Genomic DNA, 16,388 nt, shown 5'->3' on the forward strand with positions numbered 1-16,388 from the left:
CTGCTGCCAGTAGGAAAATACTTTTTTAAAGCCTGACTAAACCAACAACATTAGAGAGGGTGTTCCAAAGCTTTGGAGATACACTAGAGAAGGTGTTGGGGGTGGAGGAGACCACAAGTACCAGGCGGGAAGATGCTTTAAGGTTTAGGATAGGTGTGTGTCTTTTTAGTTAGTTGCAACAATGTTAGGCATGTTTGGTGTATTTCTTTGAAAGTTATAAAAAGAAAAGTGATTTAAATTAAATTCTACCCCTGAGACCCATTGTAATAATATAAAGTGCTTATAGAGAAATCGTATTAGATTTCAAATAGCCACATTTTGGACTGCCTGGGGTCTTGTAATTAAGTATGCGGGCCGCAGCGCTATAGTCTATTTGCGCAATCTACAAAAGTGCCGGAGCCCCTCTACTGAGAACAAACATGCTTCAAATAACCTGTTCTATGGGATGTGTAAAGGCTCACTCCCCAATTTACCAGTACAAACTTAAAAAGTATAACACATCCCAGTAGGGAATGAGACTGGGAGAACAGGTTGCAAGATTAATAAGTCTTTATATAAAGTTGGCATCCAGAGAACTCTGCTGCCTCGAGAGCGCTCTGGCAAACAATACACATACACGGAATTATAAAGCCAAACAACATCATCGATGACATCATTAACATAGGGTACTACAGCACAGGATTGGTTGGGGAGCAATGTTGCATATATTGCTGTAGGCGCTGCTTCTTCTGGATAGGCTGCCCAGTTGGCGGGAGGGTGAGCATCACAATGTCCAGCTACCTGTGTGCAGGAAGGGTGAGGGCTAGGTCACGGCGAGATAGAGTTGACACTAACTAAGCTGGCATGAGAAACTACCACTAAACATATAATAAATGACAATCATTAATATACCTTTGCGTAAATCTTTGTAAACCTAGAAATTGCATTCACATGATTGCATCTTCTTTCATTGAGACATTTATGAGATACAGGGCTTAGGAGCTTAGGGGTCTTGTCCTTCGTGATAACCTGGGTGACTTGGTGGTTCTTAGCACATCAAGGCGAGTTGGGAGTATAATTGGCATGTGTTTGTTTTAGGACACAATATACTGCGACAGATGTTCTGGATTTAGTGGGGGCACTCTAGGGTGGGCTGCATAGCAGAGTCACACGTCTGGTACATCAAGAGAATACCTTAGGAGGGCACAGGGTTACATTGGCAGTAATTTTCCAACAGCGGGGGCAAGAGGGTAGGAGCAGGTTTGTGGAGATGGATGAGTTACAAGTCATGGTTTGAGCCAGTTCACACACAGGACAGTGATCACAGAGGAAGAGGGAGATGATACATTTTACTGTTTGTTTCAATTATCCCTGGCGCATCCATCAGAAAAGGATTTGTGAGGCTTTCAGACAGTGGAAGAAAAGGTGGGGACCATGAGCGCGCTGTGCGCGGCGCTGCAGAGGGGAGAGAAGCCTTTTTGTAGTTTCGGAATGAGGCATAGTCCAAAGATGGAGTCGACGGCACACAAAATGGAAGCCAAGTGTATCCCGCAATAGCCCCACCTATGCTAATGTTAGCATAAGGGCATGTTATGGTCATGAAGTCAGGGGCACAGGCGTGCAGGGGTCGCATGCACAGGTGACCTGTGTGGACACTGTCCTGGCGCCTTTGGCACCAGACTCATGAACAAACGTAAACAAGAACATCCATTTAACACCAAAAAGCTTTTATTATGGACATAGCACTGCAGATGCATTAACATTGAACATTCCATCCATTAAGCAGGATGCATTAACCTTTAACATTCCATCCATTAAGCAGCCCCAAGTGTATTCTTGGGTGTGGCTGCTAATGGATTGCCTTCTCACGTGCTCACTCTCTAGGAGTTGCAGGGTGTGGCTGGTAAGCCGGCCCTAATGGGTGTGCCCACGATCTCAGCTATATAAGCTGCCCCGATCCTCAAGACAGACGCTTTGCATTATTCTGCACTTGCAAGCAGCGTAACGCTCACCGTCGCCTGAGGTCGACTTACCTTTGAAGATCCCGCTTCCTGGACATCCTGCTTCCTGCCAGCATACTTACCAACTGGGGGAAGCTGTTCTTACCTGTACATCTCTTTGGCAAACCAAGTATTCATCTCTACACTTTCCGGAACGCCGAAATCTTCATCTTGGCACTGCAGCACGACACGTTCCATCGTTGACAGCAGCGCCTGAAAGGAAAAACAGAAGACAAGGTTAGACATCGAAAAAACAGTCAGTTCAAGGTTGTGCTTCGCCATACTTCGCGCTTTCCTTAAACCATCACTTACCTGCTGTCGAACATTGCGGTAGCATCCATCTTCCATCCGGTCACGTCTCGTGTCTCACAGCTGCATTGAGGCCGCATTTCCATCTAAGGGAAGAAAACAGAAGAGAGACATTATTGCGGGCATAAATAGGAGCAACATATAAAGACATTAAACAGAACGAACAGCATCACAAGAGCTCAAGAAAGACTTACCAATCATAAGGAGAAGCATAGTCGCAGCTGGTCTGGACGAATCCTTATCAGGGATCAGTGAAGGAACTAGATCCCATTTGACGCACTCCTGCCAGAAGTAGCAGGACGGAGAGCTTATCTTCCATAATTCACAGGTGAGCTTTATGGGCTGGCGTATGCTCACAGAAACCGTACTTTGGGGTGAAGGGTTCGAGAGGTACAACAATCACAGATTGGCGCACTCACACACTCTTATCTCCACGCAGGAGCAGTATCGCCACGTACCACTGCTCACAGCTTTTCTACTGAGGGAGAGGCCTGGTGGGGGGTGATTCAAGTTCAGGGAGGGCTGCAACTGTGCCCCAACGCCTACGAAAGAGACCAGGTGCGTGTAAGAGGGCAATGGAGGCGTCCCCCGCTAGTGCGTGAGCAAGTGGTCCATATCGTGCAGAATGTACGAGCGTGGCCCAAACGACCCGTCACTCCCACACAGATGTATCCCACTCAGGAGGGCCTTCGAATTGTTTCACCCTTTGTGCGATCTAGTCTCGACGGAACAATGGTGCTGATAGCCGTGCATTTCTTGGAGACTCCCGGGAATGGAAGGATTCTCCTGAACCTGTATGCTCCTCTTTCTCTCATTGTAGACCAGTCAAATGTAACATACTCTCGCATGACTCATATGCAGGTCATGTGTCATTCCTTCTATCACTGTAGACCAGCCACGTGGCTCTTGAGTAGGCTTCCGAATTAGCCCGTCTGTCAATTTTAGCCCTGTCACATGTGCTGAAGTCTGATATGGAAAAGCATCCAATAACACAACGTCATCCATCCAAGTGTATCATTTTAGTCCGGAAACATTGTGGCCCCTCTGAAAACCACCCCACCCTTCACATCACCAGCGGGCAGGGATACAATGTGAGAAATCTGCTTTCAATCATCTGCGGCAGGACCAGATTCATGGTGGTCAATGGGTGTCTGGACGGGTGAGTGGGGATCATGGCTCGGAACGCTATTTCTTGTGTTTTCCAAGCTCCATTGATCCTTGTTTGGTCAGCATGCTTTCCATTTTTACCAATACTATCATATACCCTGTAGTATTAAAGAGCTTTATTATTCATCCATAAACTAAGATGAGTGAAATCATATCTCCTCCAGGTTCCTGCACCCCAACAAACTTCCTAGCTGCTGGGGTGCCCACTGGTACTTGGCACTCTAAAGTCAAATTTATATCCAAAATCGAGCCCAGACTTCCAGACATCAGCTTCAGATCCACCCTAAGGGCCCAGGCCACGTCTCGCCTAGAGAGATAAAATGTGCTGGACACCAGCCTCCCAGCACCACCCTACCATCTATGCTAAATGCCCTCCACACCGCTGCCCAATTCATCAAAGGTCTCCAACAATGTAACCACATGACCCCATCACTTGTTGAACTTCAGGGTCTACCCCTAAATGCATGCATCACCTTTGAAACCGGCTGCTTTATATACAAAACTGCCACCATGAATGCCTGCACGTGGCAGACGGTTCATGACCTGGCCAGATCTGTCAGCAGAAATGACAAAAAGAAGGAACCAGGAAACACACACTCGATCTATGCCCCGAGACTGTGGAATTTCCTACCAGTCAACATCAGAATCACCCCCAAACCTTCATGCAGTTCAGTACAAAAAAATCGAGGCCCTGTTCAATGACTTTTTCAAACCCTCCTAACCCCAGGCAGTCCAGTATCCCTCCTGACAACCACCCTCTACTGCCTGCCTGCCCTTTTCCACCCCACCCCCTCTCTGACCACTGCTAAATCTGCCGCACAAACTGCAAATGGTAGCCATTCCCTTCCATCCTAATGGTATGCCGGCAAAGAAGGCTATGTTGTAATGACTGTTCCCAAGCGTAACCAATTTAATGTTAAGCCTGTAACCCCTGGCAATAGACAGCGCTTCGGTGCTTCCAGAAGCTAGGTTCACACTCACTAAGTCCCCAAATATATACAATATTAATCTCTTTCAACGCTTGGGCTTGCTTCTCGGTGCCTCCTTTCTATGTTATTGTGTTATTTCCCCATCACAAGAGTATGGATGTTTAGTTTCCTTTTCCCCCCTAACCAAAATGTTTCTTGTGTCATTCCACAGGTATTTGGAAAGGACAACGTGTGGTTTTGGGTCATCTTCACGGTGATCCACGTCTTGGCCTCACTGGCCCTCAGCACCCACATATACTACATGGGCCGTTTCAAGATTGGTAAGGGTCGCTGTCATGGGTGCTGGGCAGGGCTGTGAGGCTCTGGGTGTCCACTCACACACAGCAAGATGAAACTACTCCAATGGAAGGGACTGAGATAGCCATTTACAGGAATGGGGGAAGGTGTGCTCAGAAGCCCCACACGTCCCAAATATTTAGCATTTCAAATGGTCACTAAAACATCTATGCAGACCACCCCTCCTTGGCTTCAATATCTTAGCATCAAGCCTTGTGTGTGAATTTGAGACAAACCTCTCAAGATCAAAAGTTTGACCTAATGCGTCAACTGCTTGCTCTGCCAGCTAGCGGGAGAAATACTGCCATGTTCTAGACTTGGGCCTAGGGTTCAATGTGCTCGTCCTTGGGTATGGGGCTGGAGAGTTCGCTAGCACCAGATCCAGAACTTGGGTTCTTAGTGATGTGCTGCTGAGCCATGTACAGCAGGAGTGGGCGGGGGCACAGTGTTCAATAATTATTCTCAGGCCCCATGTGCTCACCTGCCTACCAGAATGGGAACAAACCAAGATCCAAGATTTAGGGATTCGGGGGCTCTCCAAACACCGGTAGCGGGCAGTTTGGCCGCATAATTATACTGCCTATAGGAGGAAATATACCATCACCTGCAAGACCTTTGCCTGAGATGACCCTTTCTCAAATACCGGCAAGGGTTATACCAAGGCGATAGATATGCAGTCTAGCCTGCACAAATGAGTAAAGATCTGGATCAGGGACTGCATGTGTTTGAGGGGGGTTTGCACAAGTTCCAGTCCTGGGATTTAGGGCTGTGACAACAAAGCTACTTTCAAAATGACTTCTCAAGGAGCAGATGCATGCTTGACATGTGACTGACTGTGCTTCACCCTACCAGTCTTTCAGACATGCCGGCCTGTTAAATCCCCCGCACCCGCTGCAGATCAGTCTGTCTCTTGAGTGAAAGGTTTGCTTAATGGTGGCAAAACACAACCACAACCTTTCAAGTATTGTTGGTGTGGCTGTGGTTGTTAACACAAGCATGGTGCCCTGGGATTCAGACCTCCATGTTGCTTTCTCACATGATGTCTTTCTCTTCCTTCCCTGCTCTGCTGCTTTTCAGATGTGTCCAATGCAGGTAAATAATCTTATGATGAGCTGTCTCTTTCCACTGCAGTGGTCACTTTTGACAGAGTAGAATGAATGCACAGAGGAGCAGAATAATGCCACATTCTTTATTGCACTGTTTGGTGAGAAGGGGAGGGTCAAGTGGCCAGTGGATCACAGAACCATCCCTCACTCAGTTGTCAATTTACTGCTCATCATTGCACACATTCCTCACCAGGTTACCTACAGGATGATTTACAAATATACATGTGGGTGCATTGTAAACATTAAGGCAATAATACCGTTCTACCCTCACCAACATGGCATGAAGCATACTTATGCATCTATCTGCCTGCCTGCCTGTCTATAGGGTACATATGGGATAACCATGTATTCTGGTCCTGCCATTTCATCTGAACACTCATTAGACCATACTTCATGTTACCTGTTGTACATGTTCTATTACATGTAAATTAATGTATTTTCTTCCAATTGTGTGAAATCTATAATTCACAGGAATTCTGTACATCATGTTTGTGAGGATAGCCTAATTAACAACCTCCATTTGTGCAATGGCCAGACATACAGACATAACATATTGGTTGTTTCAGTTGTTTTTGATTACATTACATTTTTACGTGCGTCTTATACAAGATCATTTCAAATTTGCATGCTTCAGTCTAGATATTCAGTTAGACTTACAAAGGTGTCCATCTATGTAAGTTACGATACCATCTGCCATACTGCTGCTAATTATGGTTGCCTACGTGATTTTTCCTATTTGCACAATTTTCATGCTGCTTTTGATTGACTTGCACTTGCACTTTATGTCAATACTGACTAGAGTATGAAATGTCCTTTGATTTATTTGTACAAATCATTGTTGCCCTGTATTTTATTATCAGAATTGTAATTCTGATTATTTTATACATATTTTCGTATTCTGATCATTCTACAAGATTGATGGTCCCTCCATGATTAATTTATCGGCACTGAGCCATTGGAACCGTCAGTGATGACAATGTGATGCAATGTTTGATATCCTGCACATGTTTATGCTGCTATTTTGCCCGTTTGCACAAAGCTAAATTTTACATAATTATGCTGCTATTTTGCGGATTTTCACAAAGACATATTATACATGGCATTATGTTGCCTTTTTAGCCTGTTTTATAATTGACTGATTGATTTTCATAAGCTGCAATCTTATTTTTTCAAGCACACTATGCACACTTTTAATTATCAAATATGTATTGTAATATCTTGTTTTTAAAACCAGTAACACATGTTGGAAATTGAGGTGCAAGGGATTTGACTCATATGGCTTTTTGTGAGGAACTTTTCCTACTGGGGATACTTTTGCTCTTTATATTATAAGTGGGTGTAAGTGTCACACTGTTGGCTAAGTTTTGACTCTCCATTCCAACATGGCCGCCATAGAATCAGTCCTTGGTTGCACCTCTATTCCAACTGACATAGATGATGGACTACATGTCTTATTTAACTGTGTCTTTGTCCTTTGTTGTGCTACGTGATCAAGCGCTCAGTTGAGCGTGAAACGCGTTGTAGGTGGGCCGTGCACTAGGCGTCCTGCCCCTGTTTGTCTTGCTGTTTCCCCAGCCTTTTGTTCTGCACAACAGTGCAGTTTCTTACTATTAAAATAACTTCCTACTTTTACCGTGTGAGCTCTATATTTCTGGGTTCTCTTCCCTTTTGGGATTGTAGGACCTCACTGGGTCCACGGAGAGTGCGGTTCGTCCCCTCTCCTCTGGTTTCTTCATTATTTATACACGGAGCGTACCGTGTTGGACCTGCACCAAGTTTCTTTTTTCTGGCACGCCTCCGCTTAGAGTCGTTTTTTCAAGTGGAATCGCTGCTACTCGGGGCAGATTTCTCTGCAAACTGGAGCCGAGCCGTACCCATGAGGAAGCATAGCCTGAGAATACCTGCCTATGCGAATACGAGACGCGTGCCGGAGGACGCGCGGACTGTGGCCGTATGGTAGGTGACTGTCTTGTGTGTTCTGCATCTTTTCTCATCTGTCATTACGATGGTATTGTACTGCTCTGGTACTCCACCCTAGTTTTTCCTGTTGCCATTCTATATTGCTGGTTGCAATAGTTTGGGCATGCCGTGGCTATCCCACTCTAAATAAATGTATTTTTTCGCTTACACGTGATGAATGTTTTGCATTCATGTTGGAAGTTCTTGTCCATTGAAATAATTTTTTTCTTCTGGACATTCCAAGTGGCAGGGTGATACGCAGCATTTCAGACATGCAGGACGCCTGGGCAGCAGCTCGGCTTGCACAGGCTAGGGACCTTTTTAGTGAATCTCAAGTGATGCCTACTTCAGTACCCTCCATTGGGTCAAAAAAGAATAATGCAAGTCTCAATCCGGAAATAACTTTACTCAGAGACATTGAAAAACTTCGAAGAAGGGAAATCTCCAAATGGTGGGAGGAACATTCTTTACAAAACTATTTGGACGTCGGGCGCATACCACAAGGATTGCGAATTTTGACAATGCCCTCCTTTGAGGATCAAGATCCTGGCATGCTCCAGGAATGGGGAGATGCCAGTAAAGGTTGTTCAGCACACTTCCTTACCATCTTAGTCAAATATGCCAAATCAGACGAGCAAAGGCATTGGAAGAGCTTGCGAAAAAGGAAACGGAACTTAACAAAATGTCGCATTCTGAGGAGGGGAAACAATTCCGTGTCAAAATCAATGAATCTTTACTTGTATATGAAGATGATATTAAGCAACGAAAGCATCGCAAGTTTATCAGGGATAAAATTGACTATGAAAGAGGCAGGATGTTCACTTTTGCTAGAAGATTTGATTCACTACGCAAAAAACCAGCAATCCAGCCTACAGCTGGTGGTGATCCTGGTTCTATTTTGTCTGAATCAGATGTCTCAGTTTTTGAAAATGAGGAGCCTTCTGTCAGACTAAATTTTTTAGACGAGTTGAGACTGTTATGCCAGGATGGGAAAAATCAGAAGCAACGCGGAAAGGGGCGAGGCAGAGGAAAAGGAAGAGGAAGGGGACAGAAATCACGAGGAGGAAAACAACTCGGCGAGGCCAGCGTGGGAAACGGCCCATAAGCATGCCAAGAGAACAGAGCAACGCGCTCTGGGACAAAAAAATAACTAGTGACAATATGAAGCTGTGTCAAATTATCAATCTGTCCTCTCATGTCCTCACAAAAGCCCAAACCTCGGTCCTTTCGCTTGGACTTAACTTTGGCCCCACTAAAGCATTTGATTATGTCCAGTCACGCATTGACCTGGATAAATTTATCCGTAAGATCAGACTCAAGAAATTTTTTTCTTTAAATCCAACTGTGCCAAAACCACCAACACCTCGTATTGGCCACACCAACCTTCTGATCTCTGATATTCCATCTCTCATGGACCTGGCCTGTCTTGAAGATTCTGACTATGATCCCTCAAATGCTTGTCTTGCTGATTTCGACATTGACCCTGACTGGGATGTACGCACCAAACTCGAGGGTAAATCTAAATTCAATCCACAGTTCCCTGTTGATGGATGCATTGAAGCATTCTATGATTTGTGCATTAGTGATTTCAGAAAACTACGGAGAAGTACCATCAAGAGCAAACACAATCTCACTTCTGCTCAACTCACAGCCATCGGCGAATTACAAAGCTTGCCGAACATTATTATCAAACCAGCCGGTAAGGGTTCAAACATTGTAATTCAAGATCGAGTACATTACGTAACGGAGGCCAATCGTCAACTCAAGGATCGACTGTGTTATGCCCAACTTTCGAAAAATCCCTTTTGCGATATACAGTCTGACCTTAAAAACCTATGCACTAAATGGGTTGACATTGGCCTCATAGATGATGATTTTGTTAAATTTCTGGCTCCATACTGTTTCACTATACCTACAATCTATTTTTTACCCAAAACTCACAAATCTCTTGTTCGTCCACCGGGCAGACCTATTGTTACTCTGTGTGGTTCTCTCCTTGAGCATCTGGCCCAGTTTGTTGACGAAACTTTATTTCCTCTTGTGTCAGTTTTACCTTCTTATTTGCGGGATACTAAAGATTTTCTGCAACATATTTCTAACATACCCTGGGAGGATGGTCTGCTTCTAGCAACCCTTGATGTTATCTCCCTTTATACCTCCATTGACCATCAAGTTGGTATGGGTGCCTGCAAATATTTCCTTGATACTCGCTCATTGAATTTTCACAGTCACAGTTCTATGATTCTTGAAATGCTCTCTTTCTGCCTAAATAACAATGTTTTCTTGTTCGAGGGTTCCTTTTTCCGTCAGGTAAGGGGCACTGCCATGGGAAGTACTTTTGCTCCTTCATATGCAAACCTGACAATGGGATGGTGGGAGGCCACTTTCCTTAGTGATCTACTTGCATCTAGCTTTGCCACACATATTGTCGCCTGGTGGCGATATATTGACGATGTATTCGTCATATGGAAGGGGACCGAAGCTGAATGGCAATCATTTGTGAAACAGATTAATACCAACATGTCCAATCTGAGCTTCACAGAGTGTAACAGCATGACTGAAATTGTCTATCTTGATATAGTTGTGACCCTCGAAAGATCTGGCCTCCATACAGCACTATACAAAAAACCCTCAAATACCGGTCTGCCCTTACATGCCACAAGTTGTCATCCTACGTCATGTAAACATAGTATTCCATATGGTGAATTTATCAGATATCGTAGGAACTGTACAGATTTAGCATCCTTTGACCATCATTGTGCCCTGGCGGCTCCAGACTTTGTTAAGCAAGGCTATGAGCGCAGAATCATAGAATTGGCCTACACCAAAGCACGTGGACTATGCAGGGACCGCCTATTGCATGGCATTAAGCCTGCTAGAACTACTGTCAACGATGAACCCCGTCTGATTGTCACATTTGACAATGCCTCCAATCATGTTCGCAAAATCATAGAGCGACATTGGCGGGTTCTCATCGTTGACAAAGACTTATGTCTTCTGCTTTCTAAACGTCCAACCATCACGTACAAACGTGTACCCTCGCTCAGGGATAAACTGGTCTCTAGTTTCTTGTCACCTATTAACACCAATCCATCTCTCATGAAATCACTGATGGAATCCCCCATAGGCTTTACTAAATGTTTTAAATGTAAGGCCTGTGCTCATGCCACTGCATGTAAATCCTTTTTACATCCGGTCACCCAATGTAACCAGTTAATCAAGCATTCAATGAACTGTGATACCACTTTTGTGGTTTATGTGCTCTCATGTCCCTGCATGAGATGGTATGTCGGGAGTACCGCATGTAAGCTTAAGCTCAGAATATTACAGCACCTTAGGGCAATTAAAAATTCAGGTCCTGCATACCCTATGGCCAAGCACTTTAAACAAGAACATAACAATGACCTTTCTCTCCTTAAATTCTTTGCAGTGGCACACATCCCGATCCATCCTAGAGGTGGGGATCGTGTGTTAAAGTTAAGACAGAGACCAGATTCATTTTGGATTTCGACACCAAGTTCCCTAATGGTCACAATCTTGACGAGGAGCTTTATACGTTTCTAGGCACATAAGAGAGTATTTTCCCCTAACTGTTTGTTTTGGATTGGTTTTCCTTCCGTTATCAATCCGGTTTTGATTACATTTAGTTGATGGGATTGTGCTTTCTCATTATCGAGTGTTTTTTCTTTTGTCTTTTGGGATAAACATGTTGTTCCCATTTCACTTATCAGTCACTGACCTGTGCTTAAGTTTCACCCTTTCTCATTACCACCATGGTGGTTATATTACCACTAAGGTTTATAATTGGGATTGGCTTTATTCTTAGCCTTATTTTTTAAGCTGCTATATCCACGACCTAGCAGGACATTTGGCACTTTTTATTTACTTTTTTGTTGTAGTCTTTGGTGTTTAATAACTTGGCGCTTTTTGTCACCCTCTCCATCTTGGTTACTTGGTTGTTTCAGTTGTTGTTTTTGATTACATTACATTTTTTCGTGCGTTTTATACAAGATCATTTCAAATTTGCATGCTTCAGTCTGGATATTAAGTTAGGCTTACAAAGGTGTCCATCTATGTAAGTTACGATACCATCTGCCAATTAATCTGCCATACTGCTGCTAATTATGGTTGCCTACGTGATTTTGCCTATTTGCACAATTTTCATGCTGCTTTTGATTGACTTGCACTTGCACTTTATGTCAATATTGCCTACGTGATTTTGCCTATTTGCACATTCTTCATGCTGCTTTTGATTGACTTGCACTTGCACTTTATGTCAATACTGACTAGAGTATGAAATGTCCTTTGATTTATTTGTAAAAATCATTGTTGCCCTGTATTTTATTATCAGAATTGTAATTCTGATTATTTTATACATATTTTCGTATTCTGATCATTCTACAAGATTGATGGTCCGGTCCTTCCATGATTAATTTATCGGCACTGAGCCATTGGAACCGTCAGTGATGACAATGTGATGCAATGTTTGATATCCTGCACATGTTTATGCTGCTATTTTGCCCGTTTGCACAAAGCTAAATTTTACATACTTATGCTGCTATTTTGCGGATTTGCACAAAGCCAGATTATACATGGCATTATGTTGCCTTTTTAGCCTGTTTTATAATTGACTGATTGATTTTCATAAGCTGCAATCTTATTTTTTCAAGCACACTATGGACACATTTAATTATCAAATATGTATTGTAATATCTTGTTTTTAAAACCAGTAACACATGTTGGAAATTGAGGTGCAAGGGATTTGGCTCATATGGCTTTTTGTAAGGAACTTTTCTTTTGCCTATTGGGGATACTTTTGCTCTTTATATTATAAGTGGGTGTAAGTGTCACACTGTTGGCTAAGTTTTGACTCTCCATTCCAACATGGCCGCCATAGAATCAGTCCTTGGTTGCACCTCTATTCCAACTGACATAGATGATGGACTACATGTCTTTTTTAACTGTGTCTTTGTCCTTTGTTGTGCTACGTGATCAAGCGCTCAGTTGAGCGTGAAACGCATTGTAGGTGGGCCGTGCACTAGGCGTCCTGCCCCTGTTTGTCTTGCTGTTTCCCCAGCCTTTTGTTCTGCACAACAGTGGAGTTTCTTACTATTAAAATAACTTCCTACTTTTACCGTGTGAGCTCTATATTTCTGGGTTCTCTTCCCTTTTGGGATTGTAGGACCTCACTGGGTCCACGGAGAGTGCGGTTCGTCCCCTCTCCTCTGGTTTATATATATTTTAATTCAAATTTATTAACAGGATACAAAAGTTTCCCATATGTTATTTTTTGTGATGCCATTAAGGGGTTCTTGTTACATGATAATAACCGCTTGACCAGAGGCCACATTGTTTTTAAATGCCACCAGAACTCAAGATTTGTTTGTATAGTATGTGTGTATCATGCTCGCGCCACCCGGTAGTAGCTTTAGATCACTTCTGGGTTAGCGTAGAATGGAGAGAATGTTTGCAGGTGGTCCAGGGGCAAAGGGCTACTCCAATAGATGACTAGACTTTATAGACCAAGAACAAGAGGAGCACAGTTTGATATTCTGGAATGAACTGCAAAGACTGAATGGTGGATGGGACAGCAGATGACTAAACAGGCATCAGGGACAACAGTGGACTAGTGAGTCTTAAGAACTCTGAGGATTTGGAAGATGTCTTCATGAGCCAGAGATGGGCCATAAGAAGTAGAGCTTTTTTAATGAAGGGGTTTCCCCCTAAAATGTTTTGTACTTAGCCAGGTGAATGGCTTGCAAGTTCCAAGAGGTTGACGGTACGCGCCTGGTCAATAGATAAGGGCAGAATAGCTTGGAGATGTAAACCAGTGCTCTTCTTAATAGTGCCTTATGGACAGGCAGAGCTTTGAACTCACATTGTACCCAGATGGGTCCAATGCAAGATCTTCCAGGCTGGGCTGAGGAGTCACGATCCTCATACTTCTCAGCTCCCAGAGGTCTGTAGGCTGTTTTCACTTGGTGCTTGTAGTAAAGAGTACTACATTAGTCCAGTCACAATGTGGCAACTACAAGGACACAAGTGATTTTTGAGGAAGTATAGTTTGGGTTAATTTATATGATTTGAAAAGCGCCAAATTAAGGCCCCTAGGATTAATGGTGCAACCATGACTTGGCACCAAGACAGATAACAGGGCTATAAGAGAAGACGCTGCTTAGTGTAGACTGCTCAAGAACAAAACAGAGTTTATGAGCATTTTTAAAGGATTCCAATGATACAATGTTCCTCAAGTCAGGTGGCAGAGAGTTCCAGAGCATAGGGGCAGCAGAAAAACGAATGTGCCTTTAGTCACCAAAGCTAGTTTGGTTCTTGGTACCATCAAAAGATTGCTACTATTTGAGCATAATGCTCTTCAGTTTGGCTGTCCAACAAGACTTTGCGCAAGATACACAGGGCTGGTACCATATAAATGGTCCTGACCCGAAAAGAGAGCCTAGTGGCCACAGGTAACCAGGGAAATCCACTTCTTGCCTTAGTCACATGGTCTCGCTTACTCAACCGTACCACTGCGCGAACTGCGTTGTTCTGTAAAACCTGTAGCCTATTCAGTTCTACAATAATCTGAGAATTTGGCACAGTTGATTTAGATGGGACAGGACAACTACTATGATTAATTGTTTATGGGTTATCATGTGATTGATGGCTTTAAAGGCAGCAGACAGGTCCAGACGAAGGAGAGCACATGATAGGTCTTGATCCCTGGAAGTGAAAAGGTCCTTCTTGTATGTTTAAAAGGTTACTTTTGGTTCTTTATATCTACGCCTTTTCCAGTCTTTGGTTTATAATCAAGGCCCCTTTGCAATCTGTAGACAAACACGTATAATAAAAAAAGCTTAACTATAAATCCCAGCATGTACAATTCAGTTGGCTATAAAGTAAGGACAGGATAAATGTGACTTCATGCCATGCGAACACTTACTAACTCTGATTTAGGTAATCAAGGAGATAACACAGAAGACTTGTCATATGATCTCCAAAGGATTCATGTTGTGAGGGTGATGTTTGTAGAGGTAGCCCACTGGATAGTTGGTAAAAAGGGTGGATTAGTTGGAAGGAAAGAACACTCATCTCAGAAACCCCTGTCACTTCTTAATCAATTTGGGAGCGGGTACATTGAAGACAAAGCCGAGCCCTCAGGCACTTCACAAATCTCCTGCAGATCCAAGTTGATCTGCGCTGCAAAATGACACAAAACTGCCATTTAAGTGCCCCTCTACAGAGGGCACTGCATGCAAACACACCAAGCAGCAGCTGTGCATGTTAGAAGTGGCGGAAAGCAAGTAAGGCAGCGCAAGTGCCCCCCGCCTCTCTGTAAACAGCAACTAGAGCCGCACTGAAGGCAGCACACCCATGAGGGAGGGAAAGTACTGCCCACTAATCGAAGGAGCTTGGTGACGCAGAACCACTGGCACCCCCTCAAATTGCTAAGCCAGGCTCAGGGAGTAAATAAGACATTAAAAGCAGCATAAGTACAAGCATAAGACCAGCACTGGTGCCAGCCTTCTCCCTGCCAGGTCCTGTGCAGGTGTGGCTAAGTAACGACAGAAGCACTAAGCAAGAAGCAGGCAACCCGGGCCACCATGCAACATAGCTACATAAAGGGAAATAAATAGGCTGCAGCATATCCCTAAATACACTGCCAGAACTGCCAGTTGAGGCAGAGAGCCCCCAAGCCCAAACAGGGTGCACCGCAAAAGGTCCAACCCCGACCAAGCTGCAGCAAGATATACAGACACAACCCTCTGGTTCCCCCACATGGCCCCATTGACCAGGAGGGGGATAGCACGCAAGGGACCTCCCCCACTGCCTACACAGACAGGGGCCCGGCACATAGGACCTCAAACAAGTATAGGACTGCAACCCAGCCCAAGGACAGCGGCACATGGGGTACATGCATCATACCCAGGTCTAACCCCAAAATAAACCGACAGGCAGCCTGCAGATGCTCCCCAAAGGGACAGGACCTCCAGAGGTAAATAAACACTCACATATGCCCCTCAAGGTGAGTAAACACAAGACCAAACAGTCATCTATAGAGTCATACCCAAATCAAGCAACCACGTTGCAGGAACCTGTATTGAATAAGCAGACATAGGTCGTGCCAAATAACAGAATGGAAGAGGAGCAACCAATCCTGCAGGCAATAGCTGCTCTAAAGATCTCACTAAAATCCAAAATGGACTCCATCATGATCGACATGGGACCTCTACGGCAAGATGTCCGAGACCTGGCATGCAGGACCGGGATGCTGGAGAAATAGGTGGTGGACAACACCGCAAAGATGAAAGGAGCGCAGGATGCCATCAAAACACTACAGCAACAAGTGTCGTACTTGGAGAGCAGAGCAGATGACGCAGAGGGGAGTGCTTGCAGAAATAATGTAAGGATCATAGGGCTTCCGGAAGGCGAGGAGGGCAGGAATGCAACATCCTACATAGAAAACATGCTACTGCAGGACATAGGCCCTGGTAATCTAACCCATGGCTTCCCTGGTAATCTAACCCAGGGCTTCACGATCGAGTGGGCACACAGGGCATTAACAAGGAGACTCCCACAAGGTGCCCCTGTTTGCCCAATAGTGG

General features: G+C 44.3%; 1 protein-coding gene across 3 annotated transcripts in view; it reads left to right on the forward strand.

Moving 5' to 3' along the window:
- The window catches only part of SIDT1 (SID1 transmembrane family member 1), a 737,146-nt gene that overhangs the window by 601,169 nt on the left and 119,589 nt on the right, over nt 1–16,388 (forward strand). For 2 of the 3 annotated variants that reach the window (XM_069635864.1, XM_069635866.1), the window contains 2 exons: nt 4,596–4,704; nt 5,798–5,812. In XM_069635864.1, coding sequence (XP_069491965.1) covers nt 4,596–4,704; nt 5,798–5,812 — 124 coding nt within the window. The remainder of the gene's footprint in view (nt 1–4,595; nt 4,705–5,797; nt 5,813–16,388) is intronic. The other variant, XM_069635865.1, reaches the window with a different exon arrangement.

Source organism: Ambystoma mexicanum, chromosome 7p, assembly GCF_040938575.1.
Source record: "Ambystoma mexicanum isolate Mex_15411 chromosome 7p, UKY_AmexF1_1, whole genome shotgun sequence".
Classification (NCBI taxonomy): domain Eukaryota; kingdom Metazoa; phylum Chordata; class Amphibia; order Caudata; family Ambystomatidae; genus Ambystoma; species Ambystoma mexicanum.